Source organism: Lissotriton vulgaris, chromosome 9 (genome assembly GCF_964263255.1).
Source record: "Lissotriton vulgaris chromosome 9, aLisVul1.2, whole genome shotgun sequence".
Lineage (NCBI taxonomy): Eukaryota > Metazoa > Chordata > Amphibia > Caudata > Salamandridae > Lissotriton > Lissotriton vulgaris.
The window spans coordinates 987,115,282-987,139,002 of NC_141697.1; the positions used below are offsets into that span (position 1 = coordinate 987,115,282).

General features: G+C 48.6%; 1 protein-coding gene across 1 annotated transcript; it reads right to left on the reverse strand.

The window, feature by feature from the left end:
• Positions 1–18,354: 18,354 nt before the first annotated feature.
• On the reverse strand, positions 18,355–20,025 carry LOC147692683 (syncollin-like). Its single transcript, XM_086938861.1, has one exon. The coding sequence runs from the start codon at positions 19,929–19,931 to the stop codon at positions 19,530–19,532; it is 402 nt and encodes a 133-aa protein (XP_086794987.1). The 5' UTR covers positions 19,932–20,025; the 3' UTR covers positions 18,355–19,529.
• Positions 20,026–23,721: the final 3,696 nt, after the last annotated feature.

The window sequence follows — 23,721 nt, forward strand, 5'->3', positions numbered from 1 at the left end:
GGTATTTTAGGGTTCAGGGGTAGGTTTGGATTTTGGGGTACAGGGTTATTTTTATGGTTCAGGGCTACGTTTGGGTTTTGGGGTACAGGGGTATTTTTAGGGTTCAGGGGTATGTTTGGGTTTTGGGGTACAGGGATATTTTAAGGGTTCAGGGCTAGGTTTGGGTTTTGGGGCACAGGGGTGTTTTTAGGGTTCAGGGGTAGGTTTGGGTTTTGAGGTGCAGGGGTATTTATAGGGTTCCGGGCTAGGTTTGGATTTTGGGGTACAGGGATATTTTTAGGGTTAAGATGGGTTAGTGTTTAAGGGTGTTGGGGTATTTTAAGGAGTAAGGGTGGGTTATGATTATGGGGTGCAGGGGTATTTAAAGGGAACAGGGTGGACACCCGGAGCTGGAATGTACAGAACCTGGAAAGAAAAAACAATGAATTATTGGGCACAACGCTCGCTTTTTTTCCCGTAATCCCGCGACCCACACACGCCCACGTCCACAGCACAGGATATGAGACATGGCATGAAGGGCGGAACGTACTACACGCCCCCAGCGTTTGTCACGCCCCCAGCACACGCCCACAGCACAACGCAGACACGCCCACAAGGGACTACTTTGCTGGCACGGTTCTTTTACCTTTTAAATGTATATTGTGGGCGTCTGCATAGCCTATGTCCTTCTGCTGCAACTGCCCTTTCCAACGCTGTATTGGGTGTTGTGATTGGTGCTGTGGTTACTGAGATTACCCGCCTCAAAGGTTTGGGCTCTCTCTTTATTATATTAGTATAGATATTGTATCATTTTTGATCACCTAGGCTTCTGTACACTAAATGGAAGATTTGTTATTGATAAACCAGTAAATTACACATATCAGTCAGCCGGTCATGAATCCACTTTAGATTTCACATATGCATGTCACAAATTTTGATAAATGCCAAAATGTTAAAATTGGGTATATAAAAGAAAGTGACCACCCCCTTCAGTTAATTATGCGTAAATGGTCACATGAGGAGCTTTGTAATGGTAAACAGTCCGATTTTCTAATTATTGAAGCGATAAGTTTAAGATCAATTAAACAAAATTGTCGATTAGTTTACAGATGATAAATGCTGTGGGAATTTTCTCCTATTCAATTGATTCTAGTTAATGTCTATGAGGGCCGTTACATCCTGAACGCATTCGAATGGGACAATGTAGTTGCAGAAGGGTTTAATATTCTTTCAACAAGAACACCTAGTTCAGGCAAAAATATTGTACCTGAAAAAGATTGGCACAGGAATTTTCAAAATTTGAAACAAATTTATAGGCGGAATAAGAGAAGGGCTCTGAAAGCTAAAAATAGCAGAACTACAAATAGCGGTATATGCCAGTTAAAAAAAGACTTATGGCTAGCATTGCGTGAATTGAAATTTAAACAGCAACAGCACTTATAGACGGATTTACATGATTAAATATTTTCAAAAAAGCATAAAATGTTTCGGCCACTAATAAGATCCGGTCAAAATAAGAAGTATACATTTGGAGTCTATCATATTCGTTCCAACAAACGGTGAGGCTTATTTGCTAGCCCCTTAATGTGCTGGTGCGTCACTTTGTGTGACGCATCGGCGTCGCAACCTGCTGCCCCATATTTACAAGGACGCCTAAAGCCACCCTGCATGGCTTTTCATGTCCTTGTAAATATGTCCCCTTTACATGTAATACTTCGGGTAAAAGGGGTGTGCTATGGGTGTTGCTGTGGGTGTTCCCACGCAACACCCATGGCTTTTGGCGCACTTCCAGATTTACGAGAAACCGTAAACTTAGGAATGGGTCAGAATGCTACGCCTCACCAGAGTAGTCATAGGCGCAACGAGGAGAAATGTTTCCATTTCTCCTCGTTTTTTTCCCTCTGTCTTTGCGTGCTGCATTCTGCAGCACACATAGAATGAGGAAATCACCTCTTTTGATTGTTTATGAGCAGGAAGGTGTCCCTTCCTGCACATAAATAATCATGAAATAAAATTACGTTTTGGAATTTCTATGTGTGCTGCATTAAGCCATTTCAGACTGTTTATGTGGCGAAAGGGACATCTTCCTGCACATAAACAATCATTCCCCTCACTGCAGGTACCCTTGCACCATGGTGCAAGGGTACCTGCATTGGTGCATGGCATCTAATTGTGCCCCAGCCCAGGGAAGAGCAAAGGGATCTGTCATATCGTTGTAGATATGATGCATCCCTGTGCTTCTGAATTAACGCAGCGCGGTGCAGCCAAATGGCTTGGGGCACTGCGCAGCTTAATTCTTTGTGAATAAGGCCCGAAATAGTTACCTTACCGAATTGTGGAGCTTTGGTGGTGAGTCTGCATTAAAAGTGAACATTACGTCTGTTAGTGCTAAAAGTGAAACATCTATTGAGGAAATAAGCATGATTATTTTATTTTAAAACTAAAAACGTCTCGTACCCATGGGATCTCAAATTCCATATTAAAGAAAAACTTAGCAAACTGAAATATCCTCTTAATGTCTACTTTCAATTTAATTTTTAGTTCTGGCACAATTCCCTCATCATGGAAAAACTCTATTTTACAACCCTTGTATAAACGTGGCTCCACATCAGAATCCAATTGTTATCACATGATTGCTTTAACTGGTGCCAATTGCAACATTTTTAGTAAATTGTTAGTAATGAGATTGACTCATTGGGCAGAACGCCCTGCTGATAAATCCCCCTCATCAAACTGGTTTTAAATCAGGTTGTTCAGCAATGGATAATATTGATGCTTTGAACAGTTTGGCAAAAAATACTTTTTCTACTGAAACAGAAACATATTTGCCTGCTTTATAGACTACTCAAGTGCGTTTGATAAGGTAGATCGAAACATATTGTGGTCAAAACTGGCAGGTTGGTGGATTGATAATATTCTTTTGAACTTAATTATTGAGCTACATTCGGATATCTGGGTTCATGTTAAATTAAGTGATAATAGAGGTTTGCAACCATGGATTAAAGTCACTTCATCACTTCAGTCACTTCATCAGCCCGCACGCCCTTCCCTCCGTCGACTACATCCTCCTACGGGACCTCAACTTCCACCTGGAGAACAACAATGACAGAAACACCACCACCCTGCTGGACAACCTCGCCAACCTCGGACTCAAGCAACTGGTGAACACCCCCACCCACTACGCCAGCCACACGCTTGACCCCGTCTTCTCATCCTGCAAGCACATCTCCTTCAGCCACTCCACCGGACTCCACTGGACCGACCACAGCTGCGTCCACTTCAGCTTCAGAAGAACTATGACCCACCACCACCCGCAACAGGTTCCCCGCCGGAGCTGGAGCAAGATCACCGCCAAGCAGCTCACCGCCTCCCTCAGCCAGAACACTCCCACCAGCACCAGGACCCCAACGAAGCAGCCAGCAACCTCAACAAGTGGCTGACCGCCTGCGCCGATGACCTCGCACCACTAAAGAACCCTCCCAGCAAACCCAGCAGCAAGAAAACCCCCTGGTTCACCGACGACCTCAAGGACTCCAAGAAGAACTGCCGCACCCTCGAGAAATTGCAAAAACAACAAGTGATGGACCGAATGTGGATCAATGTCACACATTCCCCCAGTCAAAAGATCTGGGCCCAAATCCATCGTTTTTTTGCACTCCACACCACCCTGGGTTAGACAATGGCGATATGCAAATCAGCTCTGACCATGTGCCCCATGGGAACAGTCCAGTCCGAACTACAAAAGCCATGTCCTTCCCAGAACGGAATCAAGCATCCGAGGACCGGACCGGTTTCGAGGCAACACCTCTCATCAGCCCGGCTAGCTTGACTCCAAGTGGTGTGGAGTGCCTGGGACCCACGTCTGGGCATCCCCAGCGCGCTTAGGGCGGCAATTGCAAAAACAACAAGTGATGGACCGAATGTGGATCAATGTCACACATTCCCCCAGTCAAAAGATCTGGGCCCAAATCCATCGTTTTTTTGCACTCCACACCACCCTGGGTTAGACAATGGCGATATGCAAATCAGCTCTGACCATGTGCCCCATGGGAACAGTCCAGTCCGAACTACCAAAGCCATGTCCTTCCCAGAACGGAATCAAGCATCCGAGGACCGGACCGGTTTCGAGGCAACACCTCTCATCAGCCCGGCTAGCTTGACTCCAAGTGGTGTGGAGTGCCTGGGACCCACGTCTGGGCACCCCCAGCGCGCTTAGGGCGGCAATTGCAAAAACAACAAGTGATGGACCGAATGTGGATCAATGTCACACATTCCCCCAGTCAAAAGATCTGGGCCCAAATCCATCGTTTTTTTGCACTCCACACCACCCTGGGTTAGACAATGGCGATATGCAAATCAGCTCTGACCATGTGCCCCATGGGAACAGTCCAGTCCGAACTACAAAAGCCATGTCCTTCCCAGAACGGAATCAAGCATCCGAGGACCGGACCGGTTTCGAGGCAACACCTCTCATCAGCCCGGCTAGCTTGACTCCAAGTGGTGAGGAGTGCCTGGGACCCACGTCTGGGCATCCCCAGCGCGCTTAGGGCGGCAATTGCAAAAACAACAAGTGATGGACCGAATGTGGATCAATGTCACACATTCCCCCAGTCAAAAGATCTGGGCCCAAATCCATCGTTTTTTTGCACTCCACACCACCCTGGGTTAGACAATGGCGATATGCAAATCAGCTCTGACCATGTGCCCCATGGGAACAGTCCAGTCCGAACTACAAAAGCCATGTCCTTCCCAGAACGGAATCAAGCATCCGAGGACCGGACCGGTTTCGAGGCAACACCTCTCATCAGCCCGGCTAGCTTGACTCCAAGTGGTGTGGAGTGCCTGGGACCCACGTCTGGGCATCCCCAGCGCGCTTAGGGCGGCAATTGCAAAAACAACAAGTGATGGACCGAATGTGGATCAATGTCACACATTCCCCCAGTCAAAAGATCTGGGCCCAAATCCATCGTTTTTTTGCACTCCACACCACCCTGGGTTAGACAATGGCGATATGCAAATCAGCTCTGACCATGTGCCCCATGGGAACAGTCCAGTCCGAACTACAAAAGCCATGTCCTTCCCAGAACGGAATCAAGCATCCGAGGACCGGACCGGTTTCGAGGCAACACCTCTCATCAGCCCGGCTAGCTTGACTCCAAGTGGTGTGGAGTGCCTGGGACCCACGTCTGGGCATCCCCAGCACGCTTAGGGCGGCAATTGCAAAAACAACAAGTGATGGACCGAATGTGGATCAATGTCACACATTCCCCCAGTCAAAAGATCTGGGCCCAAATCCATCGTTTTTTTGCACTCCACACCACCCTGGGTTAGACAATGGCGATATGCAAATCAGCTCTGACCATGTGCCCCATGGGAACAGTCCAGTCCGAACTACAAAAGCCATGTCCTTCCCAGAACGGAATCAAGCATCCGAGGACCGGACCGGTTTCGAGGCAACACCTCTCATCAGCCCGGCTAGCTTGACTCCAAGTGGTGTGGAGTGCCTGGGACCCACGTCTGGGCATCCCCAGCGCGCTTAGGGCGGCAATTGCAAAAACAACAAGTGATGGACCGAATGTGGATCAATGTCACACATTCCCCCAGTCAAAAGATCTGGGCCCAAATCCATCGTTTTTTTGCACTCCACACCACCCTGGGTTAGACAATGGCGATATGCAAATCAGCTCTGACCATGTGCCCCATGGGAACAGTCCAGTCCGAACTACAAAAGCCATGTCCTTCCCAGAACGGAATCAAGCATCCGAGGACCGGACCGGTTTCGAGGCAACACCTCTCATCAGCCCGGCTAGCTTGACTCCAAGTGGTGTGGAGTGCCTGGGACCCACGTCTGGGCATCCCCAGCGCGCTTAGGGCGGCAATTGCAAAAACAACAAGTGATGGACCGAATGTGGATCAATGTCACACATTCCCCCAGTCAAAAGATCTGGGCCCAAATCCATCATTTTTTTGCACTCCACACCACCCTGGGTTAGACAATGGCGATATGCAAATCAGCTCTGACCATGTGCCCCATGGGAACAGTCCAGTCCGAACTACAAAAGCCATGTCCTTCCCAGAACGGAATCAAGCATCCGAGGACCGGACCGGTTTCGAAGCAACACCTCTCATCAGCCCGGCTAGCTTGACTCCAAGTGGTGTGGAGTGCCTGGGACCCACGTCTGGGCATCCCCAGCACGCTTAGGGCGGCAATTGCAAAAACAACAAGTGATGGACCGAATGTGGATCAATGTCACACATTCCCCCAGTCAAAAGATCTGGGCCCAAATCCATCGTTTTTTTGCACTCCACACCACCCTGGGTTAGACAATGGCGATATGCAAATCAGCTCTGACCATGTGCCCCATGGGAACAGTCCAGTCCGAACTACAAAAGCCATGTCCTTCCCAGAACGGAATCAAGCATCCGAGGACCGGACCGGTTTCGAGGCAACACCTCTCATCAGCCCGGCTAGCTTGACTCCAAGTGGTGTGGAGTGCCTGGGACCCACGTCTGGGCATCCCCAGCGCGCTTAGGGCGGCAATTGCAAAAACAACAAGTGATGGACCGAATGTGGATCAATGTCACACATTCCCCCAGTCAAAAGATCTGGGCCCAAATCCATCGTTTTTTTGCACTCCACACCACCCTGGGTTAGACAATGGCGATATGCAAATCAGCTCTGACCATGTGCCCCATGGGAACAGTCCAGTCCGAACTACAAAAGCCATGTCCTTCCCAGAACGGAATCAAGCATCCGAGGACCGGACCGGTTTCGAGGCAACACCTCTCATCAGCCCGGCTAGCTTGACTCCAAGTGGTGTGGAGTGCCTGGGACCCACGTCTGGGTATCCCCAGCGCGCTTAGGGCGGCAATTGCAAAAACAACAAGTGATGGACCGAATGTGGATCAATGTCACACATTCCCCCAGTCAAAAGATCTGGGCCCAAATCCATCGTTTTTTTGCACTCCACACCACCCTGGGTTAGACAATGGCGATATGCAAATCAGCTCTGACCATGTGCCCCATGGGAACAGTCCAGTCCGAACTACAAAAGCCATGTCCTTCCCAGAACGGAATCAAGCATCCGAGGACCGGACCGGTTTCGAGGCAACACCTCTCATCAGCCCGGCTAGCTTGACTCCAAGTGGTGTGGAGTGCAAAAAAACGATGGATTTGGGCCCAGATCTTTGGACTGGGTTGAGTGTGTGACATTGATCCACATTCGGTCCATCACCTGTTGTTTTTGCATATTCCGCCCTAAGTGCGCTGGGGATGCCCAGACGTGGGTCCCAGGCACTCCACACCACTGGAGTCAAGCTAGCCGGGCTGATGAGAGGTGTTACCTCGAAACCGGTCCGGTCCTCGGATGCTTGATTCCGTTCTGGGAAGGACATGGCTTTTGTAGTTCGGACTGGACTGTTCCCATGGGGCACAGGGTCAGAGCTGATTTGCATATCGCCATTGTCTAACCCAGGGTGGTGTGGAGTGCAAAAAAACGATGGATTTGGGCCCAGATCTTTGGACTGGGTTGAGTGTGTGACATTGATCCACATTCGGTCCATCACCTGTTGTTTTTGCATATTCCGCCCTAAGTGCGCTGGGGATGCCCAGACGTGGGTCCCAGGCACTCCACACCACTGGAGTCAAGCTAGCCGGGCTGATGAGAGGTGTTACCTCGAAACCGGTCCGGTCCTCGGATGCTTGATTCCGTTCTGGGAAGGACATGGCTTTTGTAGTTCGGACTGGACTGTTCCCATGGGGCACAGGGTCAGAGCTGATTTGCATATCGCCATTGTCTAACCCAGGGTGGTGTGGAGTGCAAAAAAACGATGGATTTGGGCCCAGATCTTTGGACTGGGTTGAGTGTGTGACATTGATCCACATTCGGTCCATCACCTGTTGTTTTTGCATATTCCGCCCTAAGTGCGCTGGGGATGCCCAGACGTGGGTCCCAGGCACTCCACACCACTGGAGTCAAGCTAGCCGGGCTGATGAGAGGTGTTACCTCGAAACCGGTCCGGTCCTCGGATGCTTGATTCCGTTCTGGGAAGGACATGGCTTTTGTAGTTCGGACTGGACTGTTCCCATGGGGCACAGGGTCAGAGCTGATTTGCATATCGCCATTGTCTAACCCAGGGTGGTGTGGAGTGCAAAAAAACGATGGATTTGGGCCCAGATCTTTGGACTGGGTTGAGTGTGTGACATTGATCCACATTCGGTCCATCACCTGTTGTTTTTGCATATTCCGCCCTAAGTGCGCTAGGGATGCCCAGACGTGGGTCCCAGGCACTCCACACCACTGGAGTCAAGCTAGCCGGGCTGATGAGAGGTGTTACCTCGAAACCGGTCCGGTCCTCGGATGCTTGATTCCGTTCTGGGAAGGACATGGCTTTTGTAGTTCGGACTGGACTGTTCCCATGGGGCACAGGGTCAGAGCTGATTTGCATATCGCCATTGTCTAACCCAGGGTGGTGTGGAGTGCAAAAAAACGATGGATTTGGGCCCAGATCTTTGGACTGGGTTGAGTGTGTGACATTGATCCACATTCGGTCCATCACCTGTTGTTTTTGCATATTCCGCCCTAAGTGCGCTGGGGATGCCCAGACGTGGGTCCCAGGCACTCCACACCACTGGAGTCAAGCTAGCCGGGCTGATGAGAGGTGTTACCTCGAAACCGGTCCGGTCCTCGGATGCTTGATTCCGTTCTGGGAAGGACATGGCTTTTGTAGTTCGGACTGGACTGTTCCCATGGGGCACAGGGTCAGAGCTGATTTGCATATCGCCATTGTCTAACCCAGGGTGGTGTGGAGTGCAAAAAAACGATGGATTTGGGCCCAGATCTTTGGACTGGGTTGAGTGTGTGACATTGATCCACATTCGGTCCATCACCTGTTGTTTTTGCACCCTCGAGAAAGCCTGGCGGCTCGACCAGACCACAGACAACAGGACCGCCCTCAAGCGCGCCACCCACAAACATCATCAGATGATCCGTGCCACCAAGAAGACGGCACTCAAAGAACGACTGGACAAGAACACCCACGACAGCAAGGAACTCTTCAGCATCGTCAAAGAGTTCTCCAACCCCAGCGCCGGAAACAACAACATCACTCCCTCGCAAGACCTCTGCAACTCACTCGCCTCGTTCTTCCACCGCAAGATCGCCGACATACACAACAGCTTCGACGCACAGACCACGCACCCTACCACCGAACCAACGCCCGCCACCGCCACCCTCTGCAACTGGACCCCGATCAGCACCAAAGACACCACCCGCACGATGAACTCCATCCACTCCGGATCACCAACCGACCCCTGCCCACACCACGTCTTCAACAAAGCCGACACCATCATCGCACCCCATCTCCGGGACATCATCAACACCTCCTTCCACACCGCCACCTTCCCGGAGAGCTGGAAGCACGCCGAGCTTACCGCCCTCCTGAAGAAACCAACGACGGACCCCACCGACCTCAAGAACTACCGTCCCATCTCGCTCCTTCCTTTTCCTGCCAAAGTCATTGAGAAGACCGTCAACAGGCAGCTCGCCGCCTTCCTCGAGACGAACGGATCCCTCGACCCCTCGCAGTCCGGGTTTCGGGCCAACCACAGCACCGAGACCGCCCTGATCGCAGCCACCGATGACATCAGAGCCCTGATTGATAACGGGGAAACAGCAGCCCTCATACTCCTGGACCTCTCTGCGGTGTTCGACACGGGCTGCCACCGCACCCTAGTGCAGCGCCTCAGCAACATCGGAATCCAAGAGAAAGCACTGGAGTGGATCATCTCTTTCCTCGCCGGGAGAACCCAGAGAGTCTGCCTCCCCCGTTCAGATTCGAGGCCACCGAAGTCATCTGCGGCGTACCACAGGGATCCTCACTCAGCCCAACCCTCTTCAACGTCTACATGAGCCCCCTCGCAGCCATCGCACGCCAACACAACCTCAACATCATCTCCTACGCCAACGACACCCAACTGATCCTCTCCCTCACCAACGACCCCGCCACCGCCAGAGCCAGCCTACACGAAGGGATGAAAGACGTCGCCGACTGGATGAAGAACTGCCGCCTGAAACTTAACTCAGACAAGACGGAAGTCCTCATCCTGGGATCATCACCCTCCGCCTGGGACGATTCCTGGTGGCCCCCTGCCCTGGGCACCGCTCCCAAGCCAACGGACCACGCACGCAACCTGGGCTTCATCCTGGACTCCTCCCTCTCGATGACTAGACAAGTCAACGCCGTTTCCTCATAATGCTTCAACACCCTGCGCATGCTCCGCAAGATCTTCAGATGGATCCCCACAGAAACCAGGAAGACCGTGACCCAGGCACTCGTCACCAGGCGACTGGACTACGGGAACACCCTCTACACCGGAACCACAGCCAAACTTCAAAAAAGACTCCAACGCATTCAGAAAGCCTCCGCACGACTCATCCTGGACATCCCCCGACAAAGCCACATCACCAGACACCTGAGAGACCTGCACTGGCTCCCCGTCAGCAAGAGAATCACGTTCAGACTCCTCACCCACGCACACAAGGCTCTCCACGACCTGGGCCCCAAGTACCTCAATGACCGTATGACCTTCTACACACCCACCCGCCAGCAACGATCGACCAGCCACGCCCTCGCCAACGTACCAAGCATCCGCAGAGCCACCGCTGGAGGAAGATCCTTCCCCTTAGATGCAGCCAAGACTTGGAACTCCGTCCCCACCCACCTTCGGCGAACCCAAGACCATCTCACCTTCAGGAAGCTGGCTGTTCGAGCAGTAACATACCCCTCTCCCCCAGCGCCTTGAGACCTTCCCGGGGGAGTAGCGCGCTTTACAAATGCCGTGATTGATTGATTGATTGATTGACATGTGGTTTAAAACAAGGATGCATGTTAGCCCTTCTGCTATTTTCTTTATATCTTGCTGATCTCTATATAACACTAAATAAGGGGACTGTGCAAAATTGGGCAGAGTAGTGTACCATATTTGGTCTATGCAGACAATTTTGTGTTGTTATCTTAAACCCAACTAGGGGGTTCATTTATATAGCGGGCAGATCGCCACCGCCCGTATGGGCGGTGGCAGGATCTGCCCCCACCCCCAGGGACTCTGGTGGGTGGGGGGTGCACATGGGGGGTTCCTATGGTACCCCCCTGCAGTTCCATGCACAACATAGCGGTGCAAGCCATGTTGTGTATGGAAGTGCACAGCATGCTTTCCTGGCATTGTGGCGGGCGGTGTTGAGTGCACCGCCCGCCATAATGTCAGGAATGCAGGATGCGTGGCGCATCCTAATGGCCCCGCGGGACCCCCGCTCTTATGGCGGGCGGTCCCATTGCACGTCAGGATGCCGCCCGCCACCCTAATGACCCCCTTGGTCTCCAAATAGGTCTCCAATGCTAGTGAATAGGTTTGCAAGATTAAAATTGAGGAAATAACTTACAAATTAACTCTGATCAAGAATAAAAGTATGTGTTTTGGGAAATCTAAAGGCTACTTTAAGGGGATGATAGATCTATGAAAAATTGATATTGTAAAAAGGTATGCTTTTGGGTATAATTAAGCAGGACCCTCTACACTGGTCTCAGCAGACCGTGTATTTGAAAAATAAATGTGACAAATCAACAATGGTAATTAAACACTTTGCTTCCAGATATAGAGAGGGGGGGTATTTTTCCACACTGATGTATGGTTCTATTATAGTAAACTCTGTTCCTCTTAGAAAATTGGTCATAATGTTTTACAATTGCGTGAGAGGGTTACTTAATCTTAGACATTCTTCGCCCCACGCTGGGCTTGATTTGATTTTAATTTGATTTGATTTTCACTTTATAGAGCATGACATTTACCTAAAGGCTTCATGGCGCTGAAGCTGACCGTCCAAAGCTAAATCCTGTCTATCAGCCAACAATAGAAAGAGAATGCTTCCTACAGCGCATAGAGCCAGGTTTCAAGATCCTTTCTGAAAGGCAGCAGCTCTGAGATAGCTGTCAGAGTTTGCGGAAGAAAGTTCCAGAGTCTGCTTGCAGCAATCGAAAAAGGCTCTATCTCCCCATCTCTTGTTTCAGGTCCTAGGCACAGGGAGCAGGTTACGGTGTCCCGAGCGGAGGTTTCTACCTGGAATATGCCAGTGAAACATATCTTTAATCCTTGCCAGGTTGGGGAGAAAAAGTCATAATGCACCATACAAACGGCTTTAACCCCTCCCATGCTCATGACGAGCTCAGCTCGTCATGAGGCACGGTTGCGCTGTGCTCATGACGAGCTGAGCTCGTCATAACCACTGTGGTGCTCACACGCGGGGATAATTCCCCTGCTGTGCTGAACGTTCCACGAAAACGGGTGTGGTCAAGACGAGCTCAGCTCGTCATGAGCAAAGAGCCACCGTGCTGCATGACGACCTGAGCTCGTCATGAGCACCGGGGCGCTGTCCGCGCCCCCTCTCCCCCCAGCACAGCAGGAGAATTACCCCTGCAGCCAAGGGGTTAAACATAATGTGCTTTCTGAGTGGGAGCCCAGTGTAAGGCACCCAGCCCCACAGCAGCCGATTAGCGCCTTGGAATGCCAAGAATCATTCTGGCAAGCACATTCTCTACTACCTGCAGTTTGTGCTGAGCGCGGATATTGGAGTCAAGATAGAGGGACTTACAATAGTCCAATCTGGACATGACCATGGCTAGTGCGATCTGCTTTCATGCCGGCTGGAGATAAAAAGATACATTTTCCTAAGCATCCTCGTGAGCCAGAAGCAGGTCGCGACAGTGCGATTAGCCTGGTCATTGAGTGTAAGGTCAGTATCTAAGATTACCCCAAGATTTTTAGCCTTCTCAAAAGGGATGGGTTCCTAGAATGTCAGGCCATCAATTGCTATTCCAACTTGAGGAGTGCGGGCCAAAGAGTATTAGACTGGAGTTAGGATTACCGTCTATTTTGACCCTGAATATTATTGCCGTGCTTAATTAGGACTGTGTTTGTGTGTCTGCATAAAAGAATTCTGTAAAACATTTAATTTGGTCTGAATTATCTTCCAGCACCAGGTCCCCAAAAATTTTTTCAGACCACAATGCCATGTTGACAAATTATAATCTCCCGTCGTTAACTGTTCTTGTTGATATGAAGAGGTTACAGCATAAACATGTAATTAAGCAAGCAATTCTTTATCTCAATTTGAAACTGATATGGAGAAATGTTTGGGGCAAAAACAGCTGCTAAGGAATTGATTCCTGTATACATACATGACAGGATTATTTAGATTTATCAATTGACCCTTTTATGATTAAAATTGTTTTAAGGTTTCGTGTTTTATATATTTCACTCATCCAGGTTGAGGGTGCGGGAACAAAACATGAATCAGTTTCTGCTTTGCCGTCTGTGCCACTTAAAGAAAAAAAATGTAACATGTTCTCTGTATTTGTCCTAAATTTTTATCGATACGGAAAATATATTTAAAACTGCTGTTTAGAGAGTACGGACTGAGAACAAATAATGATTTCACTAGATTTTCTTTAATGGGGGTCAGGAAAAACTTTTTTTGTGTGATGAAATGTATTTCTATTATGTTTGAACGTTCTAAACATGCAATCTGATCTATATTTATTAATCTTGTGATTTTTAAATGATGATCTTTCGCTATAATTGGATATAGACTGTGTTTTGTATTCTTATTACATATGATTTTAAGAAATCTAAACAATAAATTGTACACTACAACTACTACTACTACGACTACTCTAAGTTCACTGAAGCACACTCATGAAGATTATTCCAAACTTCCAGGAATCCCTGGTGGGTGGAAATCTCAAAGACATAGGGCCATATGTACGACGAAGTGGTAGAGCGTGTTGTTAGCCTTCTGGGCTTAACGACACACTCTGCCACTTTGGAAACGCAAGGCTGCACCATATATAAAAGAATGTGGTGCAGCCTTGCGTACCCCCCTGTAATGGCGCTAAATTTCACAACTTAGCGCCAACACAGGCACCCTTGCACCAGAGTGCAAGGGTGTCTGTGTGCAGGGTAGAATTGGTGATGTGTAGGAAGGTGTCTCTTCCTGCACATAAATAATCCTGCACAAGGCAGCACACATGGAAAAAGCAAAAAAGAGGAGAAATAATGCATTTCTCCTCTTTTCGACCAGGATTTTCCTGGTCGTAATTTTAGCGCTGCCTCCTAGGCACGTCATCCTTGTACATAGGGGGCAGCCTCAAATACAATGGGTGTTGAGGTGGAACGCCGACCACAACACCCACTGCACGCCTCTTTCACGCTAAGCATAGCGTGAAAGGGTGCCTTATGTACAAGGCAGCGTTGAACACTTCCGGATTTTGGATGAGAGGAGCTGCGAGGGGAGCAGGGAGGCCGATTTACAAACACAAGGTCAAATTGATAATAGACACTGTGGAAGGACACCGAGCATTGATAACAGACTTAAAAGAATCAAGTGACGCTGCACTGAGGGCCATAGAACCCTGCTTTGAGGTGACAATTTCTAAATAATACGGTGGCCCCCCTCCAGCAATAACACTCTCCATCTTTGAGTTCGTGAATTAGAAAGAAAGAAATGCGACTCTGGAAATAATAGACCAGACCCTCCAGTAATCGAGAGATACCGATTAAGCTACCTCCAATTAAGAAGAGAGGCATAACTATATCTCACAGAATTGTTTGTCCTGATGAAGGTGGTATCGTTACACACCGAAACGCTGCGTCGACAACTTTAAACAACTGTGATCTTTTTAAGATATATGTTTTTATACTTGTATAGGCAATCCCTTTTTTTAACAAAAATTGTAACCTTTATTTGTATGTACGGCAATACTAATGTTATATAACATTGATTTTATTGATTTGTAATAAACTGTTTTTTAATTCCTCACACATATATTTCTTATGTAATTATTATGATTTCTGATATTATAATGGTCTCAATATATGTCTAAAATTGAGTAATTCTGTATAAGTTTCTAGTGAGCTGGCATTGTGAGTTGTATGGGCAATACACGTCAGGGCTTCTTAAGAGTTGAACCTTCTCGGGACCTCTCTAGTCTTTCTCTTAATGCTGCCTTGTACATATGGCGCACTCCCTATCGTCACGGGAATGTCACAAAACGTGATGTCCCGTGGCGATAGGGGCTTGTACATATGCTCCATAATTTCCTGCTTCTTACATGCTTCAACTGATGCAGGTTTACAAATGAGATACAACAGATTCCTCGTTGTGCTCAGGGGGCTAAGGCACCCACCTCAGGTATCTGTGTTGAATCCTTGTGGGGATATGCAGCCTTTCCTCTTCAGAGGGTGATAAAAACGAGCACTTTCAATGAGCATCCTTTATCCCATTAGCGTAGCCAGTGTGTCAGGGGCCCTCGTGCAAGGAAGGAAATTGACCCCTAGGATTATGTTTGAAGTATAAAATACAGCAATAATCAGGGTCCAATGGGCCCATCCAGGCCCCTGTGCCATTGCACCAATGGAAGCCACGAGCCTGGGTTATTATCTGTCACGTGCCAAGAAACCATCTTGCGGGCGAACGTAGGGGCATATTACCAACAAATAGCGAAAAATATCGCTAAATAGGCTTAGCGACGCCGGATTTTATCGCTGAGATAACGTGCTATTAGCAACATTTATCTCAAAAGTGATAAAATATCTGGCGATAGCGGCGAAATGCGGGAATATCGTTGAGAATACAGCGATATTCACGCATTAGTGACGAAATGCCCTTAGCCATGTTGTCCACCTCCCATTGGATAACATGGCTAAGAAATGGTCTGGGCAGGTGTTAGTATTTGGAGATATTTGCGCTTAGCGTGAATATTTCCATCGCTACGCCTGCCTTGCTAATAGGCGATAGCGATGTTAGCGACAGCTTTCAGTTGGGTACGCCCACTTTGCATGTCATTAGCGATAAATATTGCTGACATGCAAAGCGGGCCCCAAACCGCTCGCTATCGCCTACAAACTGTCGCTAACTGCTGTTAGCGACAGCTTGCTAATAGGGCGATAGAATTTTCGCCACTTAGCGGCCGAAAACGGACGCTAAAGCAGCGAAAATTGCCCATCGCCCCCCTTGATAATATATCCCCCATAGTTCTTTAGAGTGGAACAAACCACTTTGTTGCGCCACACTCTCTGCTTCAGAAAACTTTCACTCAATATTAAAAACCTAGAAATAGTTTGGCCAAGTACACTACCGTAGTGGTTCAGTTTGCCCTACCAGCACCTGCTAACTTTGATCTATTCCTGCTAGAGTTGGGCGAGCCAACAGATTAACATGGAGGGCTGAGCCAGAGCCGAGCTTGGGGTCTGACTTGGCTCTTAGATCCAGTGCACGAGCTGACCCCAGAAATGATTTGCTATGTAAATCAAACAACAGTAACATAAAGTTTCTTCAGAATTCAAAAAAGGGTATTCCATTAGACTATGGCAGCTTTGACAATAGGGTGCCACATTCAAGTGATACTTTCTAAACATGAACCCTTAGTGAACTAAGAGGCAAGACAGTTGCCATGTAAACACTGTGGGGCAGATTCACGAGAAAGTGCTGCAGCATGACACCGCAAACCCTTTGGCTGCGCCACGCTGCAACACATGCAGAACACAGGAATGCAACATATTTACAAGGATATGTCGCATTCCTGTACAATCCCCTGTGCTGGTGCACAAACAGCTGCCATGAGCAGGGGCAGGCACCCTTGCACCATTGTACAAGGATGCCTGCGTCATGAGAAGTTTGTTTTTGTGCAAGAATGGACACCTTCCTGCAAAAAAACAAATACTAGAGGAATTTTCCTCTTTCAGTGCATGCTATAGAATGCAGCATGCATTTAAGAGGAAATAAACAAGGAGAAATGAAAAACATCGCTACGCCACCCTACTGACGCATTTCCAGGTGTACAAATCCTCTTAAATCTGAAAATGTGTCTGGTTACATGGGTGTTGCGTGGGAACACCCACAGCAACACCCATGGAACACCCCTTTCACGCAAAGTGCTGCTTGTAAAGGGGCCATATTTACAAGGGGAGGAAAAGCCATGCAGGGTGGCTTTTCCTGTCCTTGTAAATATGGGGCAGAGAAATGCACTGCCAGTGCGTCAATAAAAGTGGCCCAGATTTTTATAGAGCAACATTGTAGTCTACTAAATCCCACACAATAGAGTTTTGTACATCTAGTATTCCTAACAGATATTTGAATTTGGTTTCATAGGTGAAAATTAAGAAAATAGAGTTTTGGTAAAATAAAAACACAATTTAAGCGACACAATTCAAGTGATGAAGCTGCGATTTATCCAGTTTTTCTGCACAGCCATAAATTGTTATTTATGCGTGTTTCATTTTTTATGTTAACGCTTTGTTTTAACTCTTTTTTCAAAGCTTTGCAGTTTTATATATCAAGAACTCGACCCATAGGTGAGCACCAACTACATTACATAAGGACACATTATTTTCATAGGCACAAGGAGATTTAGGGCATGTTTACGAGCTCGGTGGTCAGCCTGTGGAGGTGGTCCACCTGCTGTACTACATGTACGGCGGTTGGATCGTCACTGGACTGTTGCTCCCACCAGGATCCTTGATCCTGTGGCAGTGGCGCAGCAGTCTGAGGAAGTAATATGCTGGTGGTGTCGCGACGCCAGCATTTCACTGTCTTCATTTTCATGGCAGTGAGCCCACCATGAAAAGGGTGGAGGTGAGGAAGCTCAATGGGGCCCTACAGGGCCCCCTGTTGCCTCTGTGCATGGGGGTGCATGCAGAGGGCCAAATGTTTTCATTGCCCATGGGCTGTGTGGGGACCTCCTGAAGGGAATGGGCCCCTGAAAGGTTGGGGCCCCCTGCACCGCAGGGGATTGCATTACACCCGTCTGTAGGCAAATAACTAAAATGAGAACAAAATTCTGATTGTTCCTCGCTACGTTTACCAAGACAGGAACCTTCCTATGGTTTCAGTGGCTGGAGAGGTGAGGACAGAGGTGCAGCTCTGCCAGAAGTAGCAATGCATATATTGAGCATGCAGCAGTCTCCAATATGCTTGCATATTATGTCCGAGAAATGCCTTGCAAAGGCAGACACCGCTGTTGTATCTGGTACCTCTTCCCTGCTAAGAGCCCCCGAGCCTCTTCTGTTTCACTTTTTGTCTTCCCTTCCCTCCCTGCCAAAGCCTTAGTCATGCTTTTTAGTCATTGCTCATCTATTTTCCACTATTGGCATACCCTTGCCTTGTCCCTGCCTCTCCTTTGATTCACTCCTTGTCTTCTTTTCCAAGGATTTCCTCCTACACCCCCACACTTTCCCCAGGCACAGCTCTTTCAATTCCTTTCTAAACACTCTTCCTCCACCACCCATTTCTACTCAAGTGAACAGACATGACACCGAGCAGCTAGTCATAAGAACAGGAGATTTATTGCAGAACATTAAAGGGGGACATAAGTGGATTGATTCATTTCTGACTGACACCTGAGCCTTGGAGGGCAACACAAAGCCAGGAAAGGCAGATACAGAGCTAAGGTAAATGGATGGACACCAGGATAAGCATGCAGGGAGCCACAACATATGGACATCAAGTCAGGACAGAGAGATGGATACAGTGCCAGCTGAGGGACACAGAGACAGGATAGATGGATGACATGTGCTTACACATGAGTAGCCATAGGCTTCAGAACAAAATGTGTATGCTATGTCTGTCTTTTCTCTCCCAGGACTCCAGTCTTTTCTAAAAGGCTTGCAAAGAGAGACCCTCATCCTCGGGCAAGATGGCTGCCTCATTAGAGTATGACGATCCAGCAACATGGACTTTATGTTCTTGAGGCTGGACGGTTCTTTGCAGTGGTATGAAGTTTGCAGTAGAGCAGAATGTTGCCTCATGATGAAAAGAAGGCTTGGAAGAAGTTATTCCAGGATGGTCTTGCACTAGAGCCTGTTGCATTGATAGGATGGTCTCTAGATCTACACGGCAGGAACCTGCCTCAGGCAGTATGAAGACCTGGCAGCAGGGACTCTGCAAAGGGTGGTACTTCGCAATGAGCAGAAGGCTTGGCAGGGCAGTTCCTGCTTGCTAAATGTTCCTTCAAACATGTAATACGAAGACTTTTTGGAAGTCTGTTTGGTTTCAAGTTCTTGAGGTTATGAAGAAACTTTGCCTTAGTTTTCTGCCATACCACCTCTCCTGAATTTAAGCTAACCTTTTTTCCTTATAAGAGTTTTCTTGGTAATGCACCATGTTTATTGTAGTTGCTGCAGAATCTGAGGCTCCTCTATGGCCATGCTCTTGTAAGCCTTATTTAGTTGCCCTTTCCATGTTAGTGACCCTCCTGCCCTCTCGCGTGTGCTACCACTTCTTATTATATAGTCGACTTTGGTGTAGGCGTTGCCGAATCTGCTGCAGCCATTGTTCTCTACAGTTCTGCTGGTTGTCAACGTTATGTTTTTGGTAGTTCTTGGAGTTTGGTGTACCTCACATTCTCTGTGGTGCCTGTAAGAGTTGTTGCTCATGTTGTCTGTTGTCACTGTGGTCCTCAATAGTTTCTGCATGCATTACATCCCCCATGTTCTGCCTCTAGTTGCACTTGCAGTAGTAGGATGAGATTGCGTTGTCCCAATTCCCAAAGAGACCATTCTTGACCTCCTTCAGGCGGGTTTGAATGCCGCTGTTGAAGCGCCGCATGTTGCCCTTCTTGGCCTTTCTGGACCAGACGGTGAGCTCACAGCGCGGTGCCACCACCAGGGATGAAATGCGGTTGTTCCAGCCCAGGGGTATGTAGGGCATGTCATCACCAGGACGGGCATCAAGGATTTCACCACCGCAGCACTGGTCATAGTAGGGGCTGCTGTCTTCAAACATGCGGGCGCAGACCTTCACCCCTTCAGCATCCTTAATGTCTGCTGGGTTTGGGCACTGGGCAGAGGCCAGGGCCAGGAACAGGGGCAGCAGGAGCACAGTGAGCTGAGCAGGCTTCATCCTTGGTTTGGAGAGTAGGAGCAGAAGTGGCGATTGATAGGAGATAATACTCAATATATATATATTCACTCCTCTCAGACAGGCAGAAGGTGTACGCCCTGTAATTGGGAGTGACTGCATTATTAAAGACCACTTTCCTGGACCAAACCCAACCTGGATTAGGCATATGGTGTTCTTGTGTTATCTCTTTCAGAGGGATGGAGAAAAGCCATGAGATATGCGATGGGAACAATCCCAGAAGGTGTTCAAGTACAGAAGGCAGAGAGACCGAAGGTTCTCAGAGTGGCACTTGGGGAGGTGAGGGCTGCAGATGGTTCAGGGAATCCTGGAGTAGAGTGAGGTCAGAGAATGTTCAAAAGGATACAGGAGAGGAGTGAGGCCAGACTGTATTCAAAAGAATATTGAAGCGAAGTGGGGCCAGAGTGTGTCCAACACAATACAGGCAGTGCTTACTTTGTAACAAATATAAGTGCCAGGTCCATCATAAGGGGCAATTGTAGCTTGCACCACACATTGCCACTGCCATCACTGCAAATGACAGTATCTACACAATTACTATCCATCACACTAATACAAGTGTGACAGTTCAGACTGTTCAAGGCTCCCAAATCTGTAAGAATGGCTTGGGTGTCAGGTTTTAGTTTTTTTTTTAAAGTATATCGAATTAACAAACAACGGGGCATATTACCAAGCCCGCGAAAAATGCGTTAGCGACTTTTTAAAGTCGCTAATGCTTTTTTTTCACATCGCACTAGTCTCAATACGTCTCTAACCAGAGTTAGAGACGTATTCTTGACGTTATCTATCGCCCCGCGCTGGGGGTGATAGATAACGCTAATGGGATGCAGGGTGGGCGTTCCCATGTCCAACCACATGCAAAATGGGGTTGGAGGTGTGAACACCCTATTATCAAGGCAGGCGTTGGGAGAAGGAGACCTGCGATAAACGAGTTTAACGCAGGTCTCCCAACGCCTGCTTTGATCAGGTGTTAGGCAAAGATAACATTGGGGTTTGGATCATAAAGCTGAATCCACCCCCCCATATTATCTAGGCACACATTAGCGCATGAAAACAACGCTTGTTTTCATGCGCTAATGTTCCATATTGCCGACTATTGCCGGATTTAATTTCGCCTAAGTGGTGCACCTTGATAATTAAGCGCTACCACGGCGAAAAATTCCGGCGATAGCCGGCGATATGAAATTGTACGATGTGCGTTTTTAAACGCACATCTAGATAATATGCCCCAACGTTTGTTCGGCTTATCTCTAATTTACACAAACAGCGCCACCATGTGGTAGCTGTTATGAGTGCTGGTGTTGACAATTGAGTGCTGGTGCTGAGCTACGAAAACCACAGGCTCAAATTAAGCACTGGATACAGGAGTAGGATGAGGGCCTAAGGTGTTCAAAGCAGTAAAAATGGGAAGCGAGGTCGGGAGTATTCAAAGGTTCACATACGTGGATTGAGCTCAGAGGGGGTTCAAGATGCTACAGGAGTTTAGCGAGGTCAGAAGGTGTTAAAGGGATACTGAATTTGAATTTGAATTTGAATTTGAAGGGATTTGTATAGCGCTCGTACACCTGGCGGTTTCTTGGCGCTCACTGATAACAGCTACTCAGTCGGTCGGAAAAGGGGGAATGGTGAAGAGATTCAGGATGGGAAGGCTTGGGTAAAGAGGAAAGTCTTGAGATCTCTGCGGAAGAGGGGGTATTGAGTACAGGATCTGAGGGACAGTGGGAGAGAGTTCCAGAAAGCTGGGCCCGTGGTAGCAAATTTGGAACCACCCCATTTCTTCCGTTTGAAACGGGGAACCACGAGAAGGTGGTGGGAGGAGGATCGGAGGTCTCGTGACGGAGTATAGGAATGTATAGCTGAGTTGATGAAGGAAGGGGCGGAGCCTGTCCTGGCTTTAAAGATAGTGCAGCCGAGCTTGAATAAGACGCGCTGCCGGACAGGGAGCCAATGGAGGGAAAGAAGAAGAGGAGTAACATGGTGCGATCTAGAAAGGTTAAAAACCAGCCGGGCGGCCTGGTTTTGAACCAGCTGGAGGCGCCTCATGAGGTAGTCAGGCATGCCATGGTATAGGACATTGCCATAATCTAGGCGAGATGTCACCATGGCCAGAAGAATTAGTTTAAGTGCGTCTGGGGCGAAAAACCGTGAGACTCTACGGATAGTCCTGAGCGACAGAAAGGCTGATGACACCACAGCAGAGACTTGGGAATGTAAGGAAAGTTGGTTATTGATTTTGAAGCCAAGGGTTTTGACAGAGGATACTGGAGTGGGTGGGGGACCTAATGATGGGGGCCAGAAGGAGGGGGACCAGGGACTGGAGCAACCACCTGTCAACACCAACTCCGTTTTATCGGGGTTGAGTTTCAGGTGGTTGAAGTTCATCCAGTCCTGGATAAAGGTCATGATGGACTGAACCTTAGACATGGACTCTGGGGCAGAGGACAGGTGGAAGATGAGCTGGAGGTCATCTGCATAGTTGTACACAGAGACCTCCAGCTGCTGTAAAGCAAAAATAAGGGGGGCGATGTAGAGATTAAATAAAAGGGGGGATAGTGAGGAACCCTGGGGGACACCGCATTGGATGGGTAAAGATTCCGCAGAGAACTCTCCCAGACGAACCGCCTGAGTCCGACCGCTCAAGAAGGAGGACAACCATAGTAGGGCTGTTCCTCGAATTCCCGCCGCCTCGACCCGTGAAAGTAAGATGGTATGGTCCACGGTGTCGAATGCGGCGGAAAGATCTAGGAGGATCAGGGCCTGATGTTGATTGGTGTCCATTCCTGGTCGGAGGTTATCCAGAACTGATGTTATGACGGACTCAGTTGAGTGGGCTGGGCGGAAGCCAGCCTGTCTTGGGGCCAAGACCCCATGACAGGGGTGGAGTTAGACCAGAGGGTGTTCAAGGGGATGAAGGAGTTTAGTGAGTTCAGAGGGTGTTAAAGGGGATACAAGAGTGAAGTGAGGCCAGAGGGTGTTCAAGAGGATGCAGGATTGAAGTGAGGTCAGAGGGTGTTCAAGGGGATACAAGAGTGAAGTGAGGCCAGAGGGTGTTAAAGGTGATGCATGAGTGAAATGAGGCCAGAGGATGTTCAAGGGGATACTGGAGTGGAATGAGGTCAGAGGGTGTTCATGGGGATACAAGAGTGAAGTGAAGTCAGAGGTTGTTAAAGGAGATACAAGAGTGGAGTGAGGTCAGAGGGTGTTCCAGAAGATACAAGAGTGAAGTGAGGCCAGAGGGTGTTCAAGAGGATGCAGGATTGAAGTGAGGTCAGAGGGTGTTCAAGGGGATACAAGAGTGAAGTGAGGCCAGAGGGTGTTAAAGGTGATGCATGAGTGAAATGAGGCCACAGGATGTTCAAGGGGATACTGGAGTGGAGTGAGGCCAGAGGGTGTTCATGGGGATACAAGAGTGGAGTGAAGTCAGAGGTTGTTAAAGGAGATACAAGAGTGGAGTGAGGTCAGAGGGTGTTCCAGAAGATACAAGAGTGAAGTGAGGCCAGAGGGTGTTCAAGAGGATGCAGGATTGAAGTGAGGTCAGAGGGTGTTCAAGGGGATACAAGAGTGAAGGGAGGCCAGAGGGTGTTCGAGAGGATTCAGGAGTGAAGTGAGGCAAGAGGGTGTTCAAGGGGACACAAGAGTGAAGTGAGGTCAGAGGGTGTTAAAGGTGATGCATGAGTGAAGTGAGGTCAGAGGGTGTTCTAGAAGATACAAGAGTGGGGTGGAGTTAGACCAGAGGGTGTTCAAGGGGATGAAGGAGTTTAGTGAGTTCAGA